Source organism: Dermacentor silvarum, chromosome 3, assembly GCF_013339745.2.
Source record: "Dermacentor silvarum isolate Dsil-2018 chromosome 3, BIME_Dsil_1.4, whole genome shotgun sequence".
In the NCBI taxonomy this organism is placed as follows: Eukaryota; Metazoa; Arthropoda; class Arachnida; order Ixodida; family Ixodidae; genus Dermacentor; species Dermacentor silvarum.
This window is the reverse complement of record NC_051156.1, coordinates 94,863,395-94,883,840: the sequence shown is the minus strand read 5'-3', so window position 1 is coordinate 94,883,840 and position 20,446 is coordinate 94,863,395. Positions and strand designations below refer to the sequence as shown.

At 45.5% G+C, this 20,446-nt stretch overlaps 1 protein-coding gene and 1 pseudogene across 1 annotated transcript; both read left to right on the top strand.

Annotated features, from left to right (window-relative positions):
* The first annotated feature begins 1,107 nt into the window (after nucleotides 1-1,107).
* Nucleotides 1,108-2,670, top strand: LOC119444570 (tigger transposable element-derived protein 4). Its single transcript, XM_037708948.1, has one exon. It carries the CDS (start codon nucleotides 1,108-1,110, stop codon nucleotides 2,668-2,670), a length of 1,563 nt encoding a protein of 520 aa, XP_037564876.1.
* Nucleotides 2,671-16,495: 13,825 nt separating this feature from the next.
* Nucleotides 16,496-20,141, top strand: LOC119444569 (uncharacterized; annotated as a pseudogene).
* Nucleotides 20,142-20,446: the final 305 nt, after the last annotated feature.

Below are 20,446 nucleotides of genomic sequence, written 5' to 3'. Positions count from 1 at the left end.
ATGAATGCTTTTTACCGTGTCATGTCAGTGGATAAGGAGCCACATCGTAAGCATACTGAAGTGAACTTCAAGTGCAAGTTTAACCCCACAACGCTCATCGTATCATATTTGCTACGCAGTGTTTGAGACCTCAGAAAGTGACGATAAATCGCATTGAGGTGAAACCAAAGCCCAGAGTATCGTTTTTGATACCAAGCGGCAGTTTTCTCATGTGACTAGCTCAGAAAGGCGCTGCCAGGGGTGTCCTGGCAGCTCGAGAAAAATGGCCGCACGCGGGAGCTCGCACGGTGGCATCCCACCGGCATCATTTTACTCGAAAAACAGTGAGTATTTCACTCTTGTCCTACATTTTGCCATTTTCTTCTTAAGGAAAGTTTGCGCGACCAAAATAATGTCTTTGTTGCTGTTTTTGACGCCCATCCACTTGTTAACGTTTCAAATTTCTGTGTATCATTTTTGATACAGTGGGCCTTCGTTGATGGCACAATTTTCCTATCACTTTTGATAAGCTTTCAAAAAGACGCTTTCCAATAAAGCTTTCAACCGTAGGCATTTCAACTGTTTTTTACTCTTTTCTTTATCTTTGTTTAGGTCCTGGAGTTAGGAACATAATACAGTCAACGACCGAAAATTCGGACACCGAAAATTCGGACCTGCTTGGTAATTCGTACTTTTTTGCGGCACCGCCGTTCCCGCGATAGACGCCATGCATAACAACGACCGAAATTTCGGACAAACTAGGGCTCTCCATTCGATATTTAGGACTCCGTCCGCGCGGTCCGCGAAAAACTTTTTGTTATTGTCGCTGTTGCCAACTGACGCCAGCACTGCCACCAAACTGTGAAGTGAAGTAGAACCTCAGAGATTCTCATACAGGCCCAAAATCTCTGAGGCTAGTAGGTCATTCGCCATCACCATCGTTTTCCGGTTCCGTTGCTGTTTTTTTTTTTTTTTGTGCTTTGTTGTGTTGAACGTTGCCTCAGTCGCCATTCCGTGTTCGTTGAGCGTGCTGCGTAGTAACGCCCGTGATAACTACGTTTTGACCACGAGGTTGTCCCTGCAGTACTTCAACAGTAGGTAGTATCGTTCATCTACAAGAAGCGGAGCATGGCGCCAACTCCACCTTCGCAGCTAGCGCCGGTGACGAAGCGCTGCAAGTACAAGACAATGACAATGGCGCAGAAAGCTGCTGTCGTACAGCTCATACAGAACGGCCGGTCACAGGTTGAGGTAGCCCGGGAATTCGGCATTTCGAAGCAAACTATCTCGGGCTACGTCAAGAATAAAGCCAAGATTCTTGGAGCGACCGAGAAATGTGCTACGGCCGAGAAGAAAAACCTCCGTCAAGGCACATACCCCAAACTTGAAGAGGCTCTAAATATCTGGTTAGGCACCATGGTTACGCAGCGCATTCCCATATCTGGTGACCTACTGAAACAAAAGGCCGACACCCTCACGCTACGGATGGGAATCGTAGGCTGCAAGTTCAGCGACGGCTGGCTCCGCAACTTCAAGAAGCGATACGACCTCGTCTTTAAGAAAATGTGCGGCGAAAGTGGTGCTGTGGACAACACGTTGGTCACGAATTACCGCACTGACCAGCTGCAGACCTTGCTCAGCCGATACTCGCCGGACGATGTCTTTAACTGTGACGAGACCGGACTATTTTATAAGCTTCTGCCAGAGAAGACGCTTGCTGTTTCCGGAGATCCTTGCCATGGTGGGAAGCACAGTAAGGAACGGGTTACTGTTCTTTTAGGCGCAAACATGTCCGGAAGTGAAAAGCTACCGCTTTTGGTTATCGGAAAGTCTAAAAACCCGAGATGCTTTAAAGGCATTAGAAGTTTGCCCGTGTTGTATGAAGCCAACACGAAAGCCTGGATTACGCAGCAGTTATTTGAAGGCTACGTGCGCAGGCTCGATAGAAAATTTGAGGCACAAAAGCGCAACGTGCTGCTTTTTGTTGATAACTGCGGTGCCCATGGCCTGATCAATAATTTGAAGGCAATTCAAATCGAATTTTTGCCACCAAATACCACGAGCGTCCTCCAACCCATGGATCAGGGCATCATCAAGAACCTAAAGGTGTTTTACCGGTCACGCCTGCTACGTCGCATGGTGCTGTGCATCGACAGTGGCAAAAGTTACAGCGTGGATTTGTTGTCAGCTGTTCACATTGTTGCCGATGCCTGGAAGGCACTGACAGCAGGCACAATCCACCGCTGTTTCAGCCACGCAGGATTTGTTGCCGGCGTTGAATCGGACGCTGCAACGCAGGACCCTGCACCTGAACTGCCAGCTACTGTGCCGGACGTGAGCGGAGACGAGTTGATAGAAGACCTGCGAAGCAGCGGCGTGCCCATTCCGGCCACATTGAACTTCGGAAACTTCGCTAATGTAGACAGTGCCACAGTGTCCTGTGCCGAGCTCACTGACGAGGAAATCGTTAATGAAGTGCTCGCGCCCGTGGAAGAAGACTCCGACTCTGAGGAAAACGCAACGTGTGCTGTGGGGCCAACGAATGGAGACCTTGCGCAAGCCCTCGCGGTGCTTTCGTCGTGCTTCAGCGAGGACGTGACGCTTGGCCAAATTCAAGCAGATTTGGTTCTGCGCAAGCGGAATACTGTTCAACAAAGCATTGAACAGTTTTTTCAGCCTCAGGTGCTGTAACTAGTAAATAAATAGTGTTTTCTTGCCGAATTCGTTTTTTCGGACATTCGATAGTTCGGACTGTTTCGCGATCCCCGCGAAGTCCGAATTATCGGTCGGCGACTGTAGACCGCATCGTTGCCGGCAATGACGTCAGTGATTTTAGTGACGTAACAGAAAGTGACGAAGATTGCAGTCCCCCTGCCGCCGCTGACCCCTCCAAGACAAGCGATGATGAGGAAATCGTAGACGATTCCTTCGGGTCACCTGTGGCTTAATCTTTCCGTGCAGACAACAAATGGCGAAAGGAATTGCTGAAAAACACTCATGCCGAGTTTTCCCATACATTTTTTGAACCACACGCTACGAATTCGCCTTCATACCTTTTGCGGTGGTTTCTAAGTAATGACATGCTCGCCATGCTTGTGGAGCAGACAAATGCACACAGTACGCAGAAATACAGCTGATCCGTGAACAGAACTCTGCAAGAGCTCGAGCAATATCTTGGAATGTAACTAAAAATGGGGTTTGCAAAAATTCCGAACGTCAGGTGCAATTGGGAAAACGGTACAAGGTATTCTCCTATCGCTGACAACATGGCGAGAAATCGTTTTTTGAAGCTCATGCAATGCATAAATGTTGTGAACAACCTGGAAGTCTCCGAAGAAGCAAAAAAGGATACGTTGTGGAAGGTTCGCCCTTGGATTTCATTATTGCAGCGTAACCTCAAGAACATTGAAGAATAGTTCAACGCTGTAGATGAGATCATGGTACCATTTACTGGGAGGTGCTCATTGAAGCAGTACATTCCAAACAAACCGACTCCATGGGGTTTCAAGCTTTGGGGTTGGGCAGGCATCACAGGTGTTCTTTACCAGTTTGAGGTTTACCAAGGCCACTCTAAAGAAAAATACATGTTTGGACTTAGTGGTGATACAGTCCTGAGCATGTGCTCTGAAATACCTGTGAATGAAGGCTTCAAGGTAGCAGTCGACAATTTTTGTAGCTCTTTGGACCTTGTTGAAGAGTTAACGAGAGGACTACAGTACGTTGGGACTCTGAGAAAAAATCGGCCGAGAGGTTGCAAATTCCAGGATGAGAAGACTCTGAAGAAAGCTGGCCAAGGCTCGCATGATTACAGAGTTGACAATGACAAAATAACTGCAGTGGTGTGCTGGTTTGACAGGAAGGCTGTCACGCTCGTGTCAAACTTTGTCTCTGTAGAACCCATACAGCAGGTGAAAAGGTATGACCGCAAGACCAAAACCCATGTTGACCATGCCCTGCAATTTTTGGTGTGTACAACAGTTTTGTAGGGGGTATCAACCAGCATAACTATTACGTGTCGCCGTACAAGTACACTATTCGCTCCAGACGCTGGCACATGTATATCATATGCCATGCCATCTTCATCTGTGTAGTGAATGCATCGAGTGTCCACAGACGCCAGAGCCATCAGTTGAAGGAGCGGCCACTCAAGCTGAGGACCTTCATTGCCAGCCTATCAGAAAGCCTGATTTCTGCAGGAAGAGCACCAAAATAGGGCCAACCAGTCTGCCTACGCCTTCTGTGAAGAAGAGGAAGGTCACGCCAAGGCAGCCCCAAGATGACGTTCGAAGAGACAGGGTTGGGCACTTTCCACTTGTGACGAGCAAGCGACTTCGATGCAGAAATTGTGTGCCAAGCTCCAACACGTTTAGCACAGTTGTGTGCTCGAAATGCAATGTAACTCTCTGCCTGAACAAGCAACGCAAGTGCTTCTTTGAATACCACAAGCCGTGAGACTGCAGCTGGCACGGAGCTAGCAGTAGAGCCCACTGTAGTATATTTAATACGTTCAGTAATTTTTCACAGCTTTGAAATTTCATGTTTGTTTTTGTATGAGTAAACTTACATTAGCCCTAAATAAAGTTACACAAGTTTCTGGAATTTTTATTTGCCTGAAATTATGTTCGGGCTTCGTGGAGTTAATTCTGCTATAGCCTCAGAGGAACCAGCCTCTCTAAACAAGCCTGAACTTCCTGCACATGCCCGGGCAGCATTTCTGTCAATAAATGTGGTTGGGGATGATTTTCTCGGCCGCAGGCGCCAATTCCGACGCCGGATTTTCTGCGACACAGGGCCCTAAACGCTATCGCGTTAAAATGCACAAGTGCCTCTCTCCAAGAGAGCTCCTCGTAAGGTGCTAGCAAGGAAAAACTTAAAACATCATCGAGTCACTGAACAATGTGAAATGGTCAATCCAGTCAAAAAGTCACTTCCCCTTACTGTTGAGTGTGGAAAGTGCTGTGACACTGGAAGTCGCAGTGGTCACTGTACTTGATGAATGTGCCAAGTGGGGCTCATGAGCTCAAAATGGCAGCTTGGGAAGACCCATCCTAGACTGGACATATCCAGTGCCATTTCTAAGCTCATGAATGGATATACAAGGTATGAATAAAAGTTACATTGCTAAATACCGAACACTTTTGACTGATTCAAGTACCACATGGCGACTTGAACTGATGCCACCTCAAAGGCCAAATGGGTGCTACAGATAAATAAACAGTTCTGACAGCCATAAAGTCAATACTGTGGTCACTGAGTTAATTGGAGCTCAAAAAAATGAAGGAAAATATGAAGGCCATAGAGTTAATATACTGACTCTAGAGGCAAAGCTGGACTGAAAAAGGGGGGACCGCTAGAGCCCCGCCATCTTGTAACTCGTCAATGTGGCCAGCGCAATTATTTTTGGGAGTAGAAGAGGCGCTGTTTTGAGAGATGAAAATAAGTATGGGTCGCCTTATGCTGTGTCGTCAAAAACGAATACCTGATGGCTTTATGAAGGTGATGTGTGAATATTAAGCTTACAGGAAGCACTTGCTAACGTAATTTATGCCATTCACAATGTACTCATTCATTCAATAACGCATGGCGCAAGTTTCGGATATTATTTATTTGTGTTTTCGGATGCGTGGTAGTTTCGTTTGGTATAGTTTAGCTCTGACATGTGATCGCACGATGACATCGGTTGACGCGATAGTACCTTCGTGCCTTTTCTGCAAGACTAAAGCTCCAAAGGGCTCTGGCATTTCCCTTCCCTTCCTCTGGCATTTTTTTTTAATCTTTTATGCTAAAACTATACATTTTTGAGAAGACCGCCTACTATCAAGTTCTTACTCAGTGCAAATGAAGTTACTGTTAAAAATACTGCAGCTTTATGCAATACCCTCATTACAACATGTTCTCTGCTGTGTGCAGTATTTAGCTGTTCAGCAACAATTTAGTTTGTAGTGTAAGCTGTAGTGAAAACAATGTTAAATGTGTCACATCCCAGTTGTTACACCAATACCTATACTGGTGAAACCTTTCATTACAGGCAGCAGCATCTCCTCATCACCTTAGGAGTGATCACATGTACTGCACCTTGCAGTCTCCAAAGACAGCTTCTGGACACAAGCAAGAGACTATCTGAGACAAGACGGAAACTGAAACGCACAAAATATAACCGTAAAAAGAAGAGAGAGAAAGTAGCGACCCTTAAAGAACTTATTAGTGAAATGAAAAAAAAAAAAAGCAGCTACTCTCTCCTGAAGGGGAGCTGGTATTAGAATCGTTTGGTAAGCTACCGAAGGAGCTCATTAAAAACTGGAGTACTCACGTCACGAGCCGAAGGTCGCAGGCACTACAGTGAAAAGCTTCATAAATTCGCAACGACACTGTATTACCATTCGCCCAGTGCCTACTATTATGTATCAAGGATATTCTGCATGCCCAGCAAACAGACAATCCGTACCTGGCTGAAAGTGGTTGATGCTTGGCCAAGGTTGTGGGAATCCTCGGGTCCCATAACCGCCGCACAGGCAGCGAACGTCGCGTCAAGCGCATGCGTGCCAGGGAGAGGGGAAACTTTCCTTCTGCGGGCGGCACGCGGGAATCGCAAGCGCTATCAGCGCCACCAGGTGGGTCACGTGAGATCCCGCTGATATCGCCCGAGCCTCTTTGGTCTCCAGCAAGCGGCGACGGCGGAGACTCGCTCCCGTATTCCTGCACGCGGTTAGTCAACCGCGTTCTTGCCGCGGCAAACGCCGCGGCCCCCCGTATTCCCCAGTTGGTAAGTCGGAAGCCCTTCTTTACCTAGTGTATTATTTTCTTCGAGGGAACCCTCAGCGATGTCAACTATAGCTAGCTGGCCTGCTCGAAGTGGTAGTTGCAGTCGTAATAAATGCTTTCCGAGTGTACACGTGGCTGTCGTCTATTGTTTCCTCGAGCTTGTACCGGACCGCGGTTGATGCGCAGGCATGCGCCAACCGCGGGGCTCGGTGTGCCGAGGCAGAGAGCCGTCGGCAATCCCCACATATCCCGACAAGGTTTACCCAGGAAGCCCCCGAACATTTCAAAAAATCCTTCAAAGAAAAGAGTGCAAGAAACTATGCTGTGTGATGGTAGATGGCATGAGTATAAGAAAAAAATGTGATGTTGACACCGCAAGTGGCCGGCTGATAGGCTACGTCGACTTGGGCAATGGCCAGACCCCAATTGAAAAAGATGACACAAGCCTAGCTGGAGATGCACTTGTTTTGATGGCAGTGGGTGTTGCTTCCCCATGAAAAATGCCATTTGCTTACTTTTTGAATAATGAACTCAGTGGAGAAATGCTAAAGAACATTATTAATGAGGCCATTGTGCAGCTCACCGAATGTTCACTCAATGTGGTTGCCATCGTATGTGATGCCCTTGCTGCAAATGTTGCAATGGCAAAATTGCTGGGGTGCCGTGTCCATGAGACCAGCAGCAACCTTTTCAAGATGTCCTTCACCCACCCTTTGGAGCCGTCAAAAGAAGTGTCAGTTGTATTTGATGCAGCACATGGCCTCAAACTGCTCAGAAATCTTCTTGGAGACAAGAAAGTTCTGCAAAGCACCAAATATGGAGTAAGCATAATGCATCTGGTGAACTACTATGCAGTCTAAGATATAAATTCTATTTTACAGAAAATTGAATGGGGCTACACTGAAAAACTACAATACCTTCAAGAAGCTGAAGGCCTTCGAGCAGCCAACAAGCTCAGAAGGGCCCATAATGAGTACTACCAGCAGATAATGAAAGTCCGACTGGCTGCACAAACATTCAGTTGGTCAGTCAGCAGAAGCCTGGAGCTGGCACGGCAACTAAACTTGCAACAGTTTAAGGGGAGTGAAGGAACATCAAAGTTTGTTGCTGATGTCGATCGGTAAGTCATAATGCAAACCTATGCTACATTCAACCAACAATCTGCCTTTTCCAGATTATTTTACATCCTGAACTCCCAGACGCCAAGAGCATTGGGGTTCAAAGCTCCACTTCGAGCAACCACAATTCACCGTCAGAAAAAGACTAAGCTAGATCTTTCCAACAGTCTGATGTCCTTGCAACTACCATCTGGAGACAGCCTGCACATCTGGGAGACGTGTCAATAATCAGTTTGACATTCACCTTAAAGAGCATAGGTGAACTTGCAGACAGGCTTTTCAAGTCAGCACTGTGTAGGTAAGGCTGCAACTTTCACTTTTTCCTGAAGCGAATGGTCAGTGCACAATCAGACATATGTTAGGAAATGAAATGTCATAAATTTACACTATAAATGCACCAAGAATAAAGCACAGTTGACTAAATTTGGCTGCTCAAGTCATTGCTCTTGGTGATGCCATAGTTGCAATCATAGGATTGATACCATGCACCAGATACAACAGTTTCTTAAGGCTGGACGATTGATCAATTAACATCCCAGTTAATTGATGACTATTTAATTGCAATTAATCAATTGAGTTCACACGACCAAAATCAGGCAAGCGATGGCATTGACGTCCTCACTTCTCTCGCACAACAGCAAGGAAGGAAATGAGTTCCGACTGCACCCACCCACGCATGCTGCACTTGTGGGAAAAATCTGTCGAAATTTTTAGTTCTTCTAGCACACGTGCATGTACAGCATTTCTTTCTTACGCCACTCCCCCCCCCCCCAAAAAAAAGAACAGTTACGTGTGTCCCAGCAATATCAATGCCATGCAAGTGCATATTCTCCGCAGCTGGCATGTCTGTTAATGACTGTTAATAAGCGAAGGAACTCTCTACTGCGCGAAAATGTTAAGAAGCTTATTTGCTTCGCAGCCGGACCTGTAATGGCGTTTGCGTTTGACCTGCTTGAATGTCTGTTTGTGCATAGTGGCGTTAGGTAATAAAAAAGGCAAATGTCGATTTACATAGCACGCATTTTTCTTCAAAGTGTAGGCAGCATGACAAATCAGCGGCTTTGGCTTTTTTTCGCTTGTGTACATAAATCAACAAATCCGATTAATCAATTACTCAATCAATTAAAATGTACCGATTAAACAGGGTAAAATTTTTAATATCGACACCTTAAAATAAAATGTGTTGTACTCTTTTCACATTTTACTTTAATTTTATATGCTTGCCCCCCCGTGACAGATTAGTCGTACAATTAGCCCTTCATCACTAGCATCAGCTGCTTGGCACAACAGCATAAGAAAAAAATGTTTAGAGGAAAAGAATAGTTACAAAATATAGCCCCTGATGTGTGCTTCAACGTAAGTTAGAATTTGCAGGATAAATTATTTTTTATAAAGTATAGGTCATGTGTGTGAAATGTGACAATTCAGTAGCCATGGAAATGAAGTTATTTTCAATGTGCAATAAAATTGTGATATCATCTTTGTTACAGCTACATTTGCACATACCGCCTCAGCCAAGATCACCTGGAAATGTTTTTTAGCTGTGTGCGCCATCGAGGAGGGTGGAACAACAATCCTTCTGCCATGCAGCTTCGCTATGCTTATCGCAGCCTCCTCGTTCACGCTGATATAACAGCAGTGAAAACTGGAAATGTCGCTCCAGACCTTGAGGGCCTCATGACAGTGCCACATCAGAGGATGCAGCGGAGCCAGGCTGAGGAAAGTGATGAATCTCCTTCAACAGAGGCATCTATTATTCGAAGGTAGCTGACCATGACTATGGAAACCTCAGCTATGGCCTCACAAATTTCAGTAGTGAGCTTGTGGAGTACATTGGAGGTTTCATTGTCAAAGCAGTAGCGAAACGTGTAACATGCCCTACTTGCACTGATATACTTGTTAAGGACAGCATCACTAGGGTACTGATTTTCATCAGAAATAATGGGGGACTCATCATGCCATCTGCTCTGGTGCACCATGTCCTTCACACTGCTGAGCATGTCTTTCGAAATAATTTGGCCAATGTTAGAAAAATGACAATACAGCGGCTAGTCCTACTATCATTTCGCCAGTTTTGTGAGAGGCATGAAAGGACCTTATCAGGCCTTGAACACTACAGAGACAACCCTGAGCATGTAATCGGATGGATTAAGCTCATGCTAAGGACATACTGTATACTTCGCCTCAGAGAGCAGGCAAAAAGGTTGACAGAACACTCAAAGGGTACTTATGTGCGAGCACTCCTCACAAAGCAAATACTGTTCTAGCTACCAGTAGATGCTATGCTCAGATACCACTCATGGTAACTTCATTGCAACTACACTCCGTTTCATACACCGCAGGTAACATTGCAGATGCTGCGCAAGCCTCACTCTGCACGTTTCAAAGTGCAGTAGCTCTAAATCTGTGATATCTTCTAAAGAATTATCTACTTCATCTATTACAATTGCAACTTGTACACGCAAGTTCATGCCAAATTATGTATTATTTGGGCGCCTTTGCAGTTGATTCTCTGTGACCACTCAGCAGGTCATAGAAACATGTCACTCCGCTCACTTGGTTGCAATTACTTTCAGACTTTTGACGCCTTTCATGTACTGCGTACATATTATTTCACGGCGTGATGCTATGAGGCATAATTGTACATTGAATTGCATGGCGCATACCTAATATTTTTTCATATGTGATGTAATTTTAGGTCTCAGATGTGAACAGTGAGAGAAGTGTCTCTATACCTAGCATTTCCTGCTATATATAAAATGGAGTACACTCCAAGTAAGTTGACAATTCAAGCAGCACGAAATGTTGTCATGTACAAATATGTCACTTGTATGAACACTCCATTTCAGCTCATGACAACTGCAAATGCAGAGAGCCTATGTCTGTGATTAGAAGTATACTAGCTGTTTTAGTGAGGAAGGACTTTAAAGTGATAGTGTAGGCAAATAATGAGCCAACTGATAAAATCTGAGCTGTTAAATCTATAATATTGAAGGTACACTGATAGATGTCCCTTCTAGGCTCTTAATGATAACTGTTTAATGCAAGAGATAACCCAGCAAAAGGAAAATCAAAATTGCAGATGGCACAAATTTTTTGTGTAATTTCGAAAGTTGTTTTTTATTACTACTGCACCTTCTTAAAGCATTACAGTCGTCAATGAAACACTTGGCATATGACAATCTAATGGTTGCTGCTGGCTTTTCCAGTAATTGATGAGACTGACAAAAATCGAAAGAAACCTGTCTGAATTTTGCATATGAGTGTCTTTTTGTTTGTAAAATGTTGCTCTGTGGGATGTTGAAGAGAATCCTGAACCTGGTGCTAAAGAGATGTTCGAGAGCATTTTGCAGGGGCAAGCCGAAATTCGTACTGAACTTGTCGGAATAAAAACACGCCTTGAATCGACTGAATTGGCGATTAATAACTTTGCTTCATGTTTGAATACATTGAAATCAATGCCAAGCACTTGAAAGCTCAAACAGGGTCAATTGAAACTTTATATGCAACTATAAACACTATCCAGGGTACACTTCAGTCTCAACACAGCAAGCTGGTTGATTTAGAAGATCGCAGCCGTCGCTCAAATCTAATTTTGGGGATACCGGACATGCCCAATCAGTCTGAATCTGCACTGCATGACATGGTTATTAAGGAAGTGTTTCAGGAGAAACTTCAAGTCACATGCTATTCAGTGGCAAGAATTCACAGATTGGGAAAGCCATCAGCCAACCGACCGATTATCCTGTATTTTCAAGATTATAGAGAGAAAGAAGCGGTGCTCCGCAGCTCAGCTAAACTGAAAGGAACACGCATATATGTTCAAAATGACTACTGCGCAGATACATTGAGGAAACACAAGCTGCTGTGGGCAAGCGCAAAAGAAGACAAAGAGCATGGTAAAAGGTATTGCTTGTTCACGATGAGTTGCGAATTGATAACCGGTTTTACTGCTGGGATGATGGTTCTAACTCTCGAAAACAGACGTCGGAAAAGCGCGATGAAATGAGGCTGAGCTAGCGGTCAGGCACCCACCAACTGCGCTTTCTTTCATTGAACGCGAGAAGCATTGCAAATAAAACTGATCAACTTGAAAATATTTTGTTACTGTATGATCCTCACATGTGCGTTATTACTGAGACTTGGTTGCACAATGCCATTTATGACGAAGAAATTGTTCCGCCAGGCTATCAACTGTACAGATGTGATCGTGCTTCTCGTGGCGGTGGTGTAGCAATTGTCACAGGGAATGGTGTTGATGTATCTTTTGCCGAGCGGATTGAATCACTTTAACCTCTATTATTGAAAGTGTCTGTTTGGGGGGAAGCGTTTTATCTTTGTGCTTTTTATCGCCCTCCTGACGCCAAAGAATCCGGTCTTTTTGATTTGTGTGATCACCTTCTACACACCTATAACACAGTCCTGTTCCGCTGCTGTTACATCACTATGTACTGATGTTGCCCAACATCACATGATGTGCAAATGTGCACTCGTGTTCCAATTCATCCTTAGCTGCATATCGATGCTGCTCTGCTTCAAGTTTTCAAGCAAAATGTTCACTGCAATCTTCAGTGGTCATTGGTGCCACTTGACGGTACTTCATTTCGCATTTATGAGCCAGCATGTGTTCATGTTCCAAACCAAGCTTCAATGCGTATGAAATATGTTCTTATTTAGCACGAGACTCCTTACAAGCCTTGCTTATTCCATGCTTCGGCCTAATTCTGTTTGTGCTGCCCTGGTTGCCCTGGGCCGCCTCGACTAGGTCTCTTCGATTTGGCTGCACTTGCTGAACTAGTTAAGTAAGTGCACCACTTTTGTACACATTTTTCTAGTGCTGCACAAATCCTCAAACTTTGCACTTCATTTTGTGGAGGTACAGTGCCAGAAAAGAAAGAGTTCACTCCTGGCGTGAAGATCCTGCTCGATGATCTGCTTGGTGGATGTAAGCCACGCTAGCCGGCCTCAAAAAAATAAAAATGTGAGAATGTATGCCATCCTAGATGACCAGAGTAATAGGTCGCTTGCACGAACACAGTTCTATATTCTCGAAATGAATTGCGACTATTCACTTCAGACACCTTAATGATATGCTCTGGAGTCGCGAAGACATCAGGCAGAAGACTTATGGGTTTTCCATTGTGAGCATTTACGAGTATGTGAAGCTAACACTCTCAACCCTCATGGAGTGCAACAGGCTGTTGAACAACAGGGATAAAAATCCTACGCCAGAAGCGGCAAGGCATCACACTCAACTCAAGGGAATAGCTCAACACATTCCTTCTCTCGATTCAAAGGCAGATATTTTTCTACTTGAGAGGGACATTCTGAGTTCACAAAGTTCGCCAGCAGCAAAATGGACTGGCTAATGCAGCCCTTCGCCCAGCGACGACCCTACCTCGGCTGGGTGATAGAGGGCAATGTCTGCATCGGTCGCCAGCGCACACGGGACTTATGTCAGCAACTTGAAAATGCACGTGCCTGAGAATGGCCATGCTTCTCTCCTAGAACTCTATCACAGTCATTTCGTTATCAAGGAAAAGCTCTCTCGTACGACAGAACGCACACAGTGCTCCAAGCCTCTCCTATGTACAGCTGTACAAGACGGCTATACCAATGATGTTGCAGTCATGTTGTTTCATGCGACAAAGGATGACAACCAACCTTCTTTCGATGTGGAGGACAGGGAATTATTTTATAACATGGCCAATGAGTCCTACGAAAATGAATCGGGCACTTGGGTGGCCCCCCCTCCCCTTCCGCTCTCTGAGGCTGCGACTTTCCAATAACAAAACAATGGCGTAATTTCAGCTTTGCTTCGCTGAAATGTACCCTCGAGAAGAAGCCAAAGCAAAGCAACAGTTTGTTGACTTCATGAAGCAACAACTGAAAAATGGTCACGCAGAAGAAGCTCCACCCCTTGAAGAAAAACAATGCTGATATCAGCCAATCTTTGGTGTGTACCATCCACGGAAGCCTGGAAAAACTAGGGTCACGTTTTATTCTAGTGCACAGTACTGAGGATGCTTCGCTAACCAACGTCCTGCTCACTGGACTGGATTTGACAACAATCTGTTAGGCATAGTACTCATCCGTTTTAGAAAGAAACCCCTCACAGTTGTCGTGGTGGGTACTAGTCCACCGTGGTACGTGACTTACTGGTAGTACCGTCTGCCCTACCAATACTCGTATATGTTAATAAAGGGACAGTCTTGTTCTGGTCTCGAACTAACTGGCTGGCTGCCTCATTTCTCGCTCCTGCCTCGCGCCTCGTTATGTCTTCCTAACGTGTACTCCACGTCCTGATATGTCAGAAGTGGTGGCAGCTAAAATAACAGCATAGATAGACTACTGCGCACACTAGAGCAAGATTAATCAGCACCGAAATGGCCGAGGACCAGAAGACACCTCCTTCTGACTGGCTCAGCATACCTCTCCGGCAGCCACACCCGTTCGATTTCACCAACGCTGCAAATTGGCCCTTTTGGAAATCATGTTACGAAGGCTACGCAGCAGTATTGAGATTACAGTGAGCCGAGTCCGAAGTGCAAGTACGTTCTCTCTTGTACTGCATGGGACCAGAAGTTCATCCTTTATTGGAAATGTTTTCTCTCGCCCAGGCGTCAGTGCATTCCTACGACACTGTGGTTACGCGTTTCAAGGAATACTTCATCTGCCCCATCAACTAACTGTGCGAGTGGTTTCACTTCCATAAACGAATGCAATTGCCGGGCGAAAGCGTGGACGCGTACTACGGTGAATTGTGCAGGCTTGTGAAATGCCGCAATTGCCCCTCTGCAGTTGCCGAAGAGAGGCTCGTCTGCAACGGGTTCGTGGTAGGCCTAAGGGATTCCCGCCTCTCAGATCACCTTTGCCGAAGACGTCCGAAGCTCTCACTGAAAGACGCCTGGGTCCAAGCCCGGCAATCGGAGGATGCCGAAAAGGAAAAGGTAGCTCAAGCGAGTAATGCGACTTCATCGCGAATTGAGATCGACGCTGTTAGGACGCAAAAGGCTTCTCGACGTTATAACGCAAAACCTCATGAGATGCTGATCGACCGCCATCAAGACGCTTCCCAGACAACACAAAACATCCTCAGGATGTCCTCAAATGGTCAAAACGTCCTCATCCCGCAGTGGACGTTCCGAGGACGTCCCTAGCACGACCTGGTATTTGTTCCAGAAAATCTACCTTATAGGACGTCCTCGGGAAGTCCCGAAATGAGCCTACATTTTTATCCAGAAAATGCACATGATAGGACATCCTCTGGAATTCCTGAAAATAGCCTGCAGTTTAATCCAGAAAATACACATGATAGGACGTTCTATAGAAATCCTGAAAAGAGCCTACATTTTTTTCCAAAAAATTATAAATTCATTAGTGTATTAAATTGCCAATTTGCAATAGTGAGAAAACTGCCGACGCCTGCCGAAAAGAACGACATGCGAACCATCATACCTATGCCATGAAAAGTGCAGTGCCTTTAAGTAAGCGGCATGAATTCCCCTTGGAAATAATAAGTAAATATACAATAAATTATATATATATATATATATATATATATTGTGAGCAAAATATTAATCCTTCATCTTCTTCACCTGTACATAATCATCATCTCTGGGCGCGTCGTCTTCGTTCAGCGCGTGCCTCAGCCAAATAAAGGCGACTAGACAACAGCTGTGCTGCTGCCTTACATATACATATACATACATATATGTTTCCGTAAGAAATCGTACATCTTGAGATCTCAATGGTGCATGTAGCCTCTCGATGTGCGCGAGACAGGCGCAGGTGGAACGTCGCCCCGCCTCTGCCGCTTAGCCGTGCCGTGTGGAAGAATGGCACGCGCTGCTTTCTTTTAATGCGTAGGCAGTCTTCGGCTAAGCTTCCCTCCCAAATATGCCTGTGTGTACGTCTGTAACATATCTGTAACCTATATACGCTCCATAGGAATGCATGGGGTACCGTATAACGCTATGTAGGCCGATCCCAGTGGTAGTGCAATACCGGGCCGACCCACGCGGCGAAGGTGGGTGGGCCCATCCCGTTGACCCTTGCACACACGCAGCTTAGCTGAAGCAGGCTTAGACCTACGCAAATTTTCTAGGCAAGAATGCTGAAACTTCTACAAAAAGGGAGGTAGCAAGCAATATGGGACGCCCCAGGAAAAAATTGACGGTTGAGGATAGAGCGCGCATGAGGGGACACCGCACCGAGAAAGTAAAGAAAGCACCGATCAATGTTTCATACGGGCAGCTCTGCGTAAGGTCGATTTACAGCTACAATGCTTACGCACTATTGGAGCATTCCTCAGAGGAGTTTCCTTTACGTTTTCTTGCTTCCTACCGGCCTTTTCCTCATGTTTTGCTAGGCTGTGCTTTAGCGGGCTGCATGCAGAAAGAGCCAGAAACACATGGCGCAGGCTCTCAACCATCGTGCCCTCAAGAAAACGCAATCTTGGAGGCTTGCGGCTTCTGGCACTTGTTTGTTGTGCACAAAAGCAAAGCATTTGAGATCCGGTGATGTCAGCGTTGCGCATGCAACGAAGTCACGTCCAGAAGAAAGCCAGTCAGCGCCAGCGCTAGAGACGCCCAGCGCTAGAGACGCCCAGCGCTAGAGACGCCCAGCGCTAGTATGGTCCCTTGAATACTGGCTAGTCTACCGTCCGCATGGCGCGCCGTATGGGGAGAGGTTGACGCTAGCTAAATGACCCCGCAGGGGGCGCTGCGCGCATTCGGAATGTCACCCGCGCATTGCTCTCGTCTGCTTGTTGACTGTGTTGTGTTGTGGTGCTGCGGGTCGTCCGTTGTGTTACTGCGACCACAACTGCGACGGCGTGTTTGCTGGACTACCTGGACCTCATCACGAGTGCTTTCTTTCCAATACGATGTGAGGAACATGCTTTATATTGTGTTGTGTGCTTAGTCTTTTCGAGCTAACGAAATGTCCGCGCGAAAGCGTGAGAAGCGCGATAGCACGTGTTTCGTACCGGGCTGTAACAGCGGATACCGCTCGTGCAAGACACTCCCTTTTTCGTGCACCGAAAGAGCCAGAGAGACTGCAGCAATGGGCGCGAAACATAAAGCGTGGTGACAAGACGCTGGACGACGCGTGTGTTGTGTGCGAGAGGCATTTTGAACCTTCGTTCATCGAGCGCACCTTCAAAATAGTTATTCAGGGCAAGGTGGAAGAGATTCCGAGGGACGTACCACTCCTTGTCAAGGAGGCTGTGCCGACTATTTTTCCGGACGCACCTAAGTACTTGTCCAAGCCTTTGCCTCAGAAGAGAAAAGAGCGCAACTTATGCGAGCAGGCTTCTCGGCCTCGACCACCACCAGCAAAAAGGCAGCGTCGTGATGCTGATGCGGTTGCGTGTAAACATGTGGAGCTAGGAGAACGACAAGCCGGTAGCTCTGTGTTTTTAGAATGCGCTGAGCTTCAAGTTGCACCCCCTTGGACTAAAGTTCACTTTCGTGATGCAAGAGACAGCATTACGTTTGCTGAGTGCCACAAAAGCGACGATGGATCGTTGGACATTATTCATGTGGGTCGACGTGTGGTGCTGGACTTCAGTGGCGCTGAAGATGGTCCAGTAAGAGCATTTGTTTATATCCGCGGAAAAAAGTTCCAGGAAGAAAAGCTGCAGTCTGTAATAGAAGTTCAAGAACTGCTGAAAAATGTCGCAAATTACAATTTGTGCCCGGGGAGTGGACTGAAGCCGCAGAGCAAATCATTTGCTACTTTTAATGGACATTATTATGCTGCAAACTGTGCTGTTGTTTCCGAATCAATGTGCATAGCTTGTAAATATCTGCGAAAATTGACTCAAAACACGATTTCCCGCAGGAAAAAGAAAGCAAGCTCGAGTACCTCTAGAAAAATGCTTGCTTCTAAGACTTGTGCTGTGTGGCTGATGAAGAAAAAGACGGCAAAGCTGCAAAAAGAAGTGGAACAGATGAAAGCAGACATACAACAACTGTCAACAACAGAGTTCGAGAAAAGAATCAGAGGCCTTCCCTGTAAACAACAGCTTGCTGTTCGAACTTGCTTTGAAGCTGCAAAGCGAAGGTCCACAAAGGGAATGCAGTATGCTGATGAATGGCTTATAGAATGCATCCTAATGCGAATGAGAAGTCCAAGGCTATATGAACACATACGCCGACACAATATACTCACTCTGCCCGGGCGGACATGCCTGCAAAAGCGCATAATGAACTTCAGGACTGGATTTGGGTTCAACCCGAACATCTTCAGCGCCCTCGCTGAGAAGACAAAACATATGGATAGTTTTTCTTGTCATGGAGGCATTGTGTTCGACGAAATGAAGCTGTCTGAGCATCTGGATGTGAAATCAAATGGTAAGTTTCTTTCAGGCACTTATACATTAATGTTACAGCGGCGTGCTTCATTGGCTTAATTTAATGCATCGATTTCAGGTGAGCTGGAGGGCTTTGTTGATCTGGCGCAATTCACGTCTGAATCTCAGAAGGAGCAGTTGTCTGATCACGGCATGGTGGTCTTGTTTCAGCCTTTTCAGGGTAAAATATTACGGTTCCTTCTTTTTTTTTTTTGCATATCAAATATTGCTTTAGAGAAATGAAGTAATTTCTGGGGTCTTTACTTAGGGAAATGGACTCAAGTTCTCGGAGTCTTTGCATCGCAAAGCAACGTCAAAGCCGATACATTAGCGAAAATCATCGTGGAAGCCACCATCCTCTGTGAAAAAGCTGGCCTACTTGTTGACTACGTTACCTGCGATGGAGCCAGCTGGAACAGATCAATGTGGAAGCTCTTTGGCATAAGAGGTAACATCTGAACTAAATTACAAATTTGTTCTGGTAATATACATTTTCTTCTATCATGTGTGCCTTTACTCACAGGTGCAGCTACAAGCACGCGATGCAAGGCTCCACATCCAGTTGACGCAACTCGTCATTTGCACTTTTTGTCAGACTTCCCCCATCTTATCAAGAATGTTAGAAATGCATTTGTGTCAAAAGGGTTTAACACTCCTGAAGGACGTGTGCATGTAGGCCCCATTGAGGAAGCCTGGAAAATGGACAGCAAGAGTGTTTCACTTAAAGTGATGCCAAAGATAACCAGCAGTCACATTCGTCCCAACTCTTTTGAAAAAATGAGGGTTGCCCCTGCCTTTCAGATATTTGGTGATCAGGTAATCAAGGGTCTCTTTCTCTATCGCTCTCATTTAGAAAGAACTTATAATTTTGTGGAGCCAACAGAGATTTTTGTAAAAAAAATTGACAAACTCATAAGAATAATGACTGCTCGAATACCAAAAGCAGGTTTGTCCATGCCATCACCAAACTACGTGTTCCTGAAGGAATTTCTGGAATACCTGACAAAATGGGAAGAGCATGCAAAGACCACAGTTGGTGGCTTCATGAGTGCAACTACTGCGGAGGGTCTCCGAGTGACCATTGAAAGCACATTGAACTTAGTCTCATACCTTAAGAACATTGGTTTCAAGTACATACTTACAGCAAACTTGAGCCAGGACAGACTTGAGAATCTGTTTGGGATTGTCAGACAGTCTGCAGGAACCAATGACCATCCAACTGCAGCACAATTTCTAGTGATAGTTCACTGGCGTTTTATAACATTGCAAAGCCACCTAAATCAGGAAATTGTGCCCCAGAAGTTATCACTGCTCTAGCTTCACTTCCTGAGATACAAACGGAAAGCAAGGTTGCTGTACTGGATAATTTGATTGATGGAGGAATGTTTGGTGATGCTGAAAATGCACTGGAAGGTTGCGCTTTGCGCAATATCAGTTCGTCGGACCACGTGTCTTCTGTGATGGCAAAAAGCCATGAAATGCTTATTTATTATGTGGCAGGGTACACAGTAAGAAAGATCCTGAGGAATACTTCCTGTAATGAGTGTACATTGCTGCTCTCTGTGGAAAAGTGCGATGCTGTGAAAAATGATGATGCTTCTGAATTCACATCAAATTTCGACAATGGGGGTCTGATGTACCCTTCGGGCCCTCTTAAGGATATTAAAACTGTCCTTGAGAACAGCTTCACGACATTTTTCAGCGCAAGTAAGCTACACGAGCAAAGCATTCTTGATTTTGCCGATTTCCTTACGCGGGTAGAGTTGCCTGCACTAACCTGCACAGAGCATGCACAGCAAATTACTTGTCAAATAGTAAAGTTTTACATTCTTCTACGGCTGCGCTTTTTTGTGAAGTCCTTGAACAATGAGAGAACAGCAAAAAAAGAGCAGCTGAAGCACTTGAAAATGAGAAGATTTAAATAATTTTCCTACCTGTGCAATTCTTCATATTGATTTGCTTGCATAACCACTTTCGTTTCCGCGTTTTAGTTTTATTTTTTTGATGCTCATGCCAATAAATTTTTGAAAAAAATGTAAACTGTTTTTTTCAGTGTCAGTTGGTGCCGTGCCACCTGAGAAACAACCTACACACAGTACCATGCATTCCTTTGATATATGTGCCTCGGCAAAGCAAGCCTTTGCGAACGAACACGTGTGAGAACGTGTTAATCGAACCGGTTTTTCAGTGTCAGTTGGTGCCGTGCCACCTGAGAAACAACCTACACACA

Coding starts and splice junctions, on each gene's coding strand:
- LOC119444570 (XM_037708948.1), top strand. CDS start 1,108: ATGGCGCCAACTCCACCTTCGCAGCTAGCGCCGGTGACGAAGCGCTGC.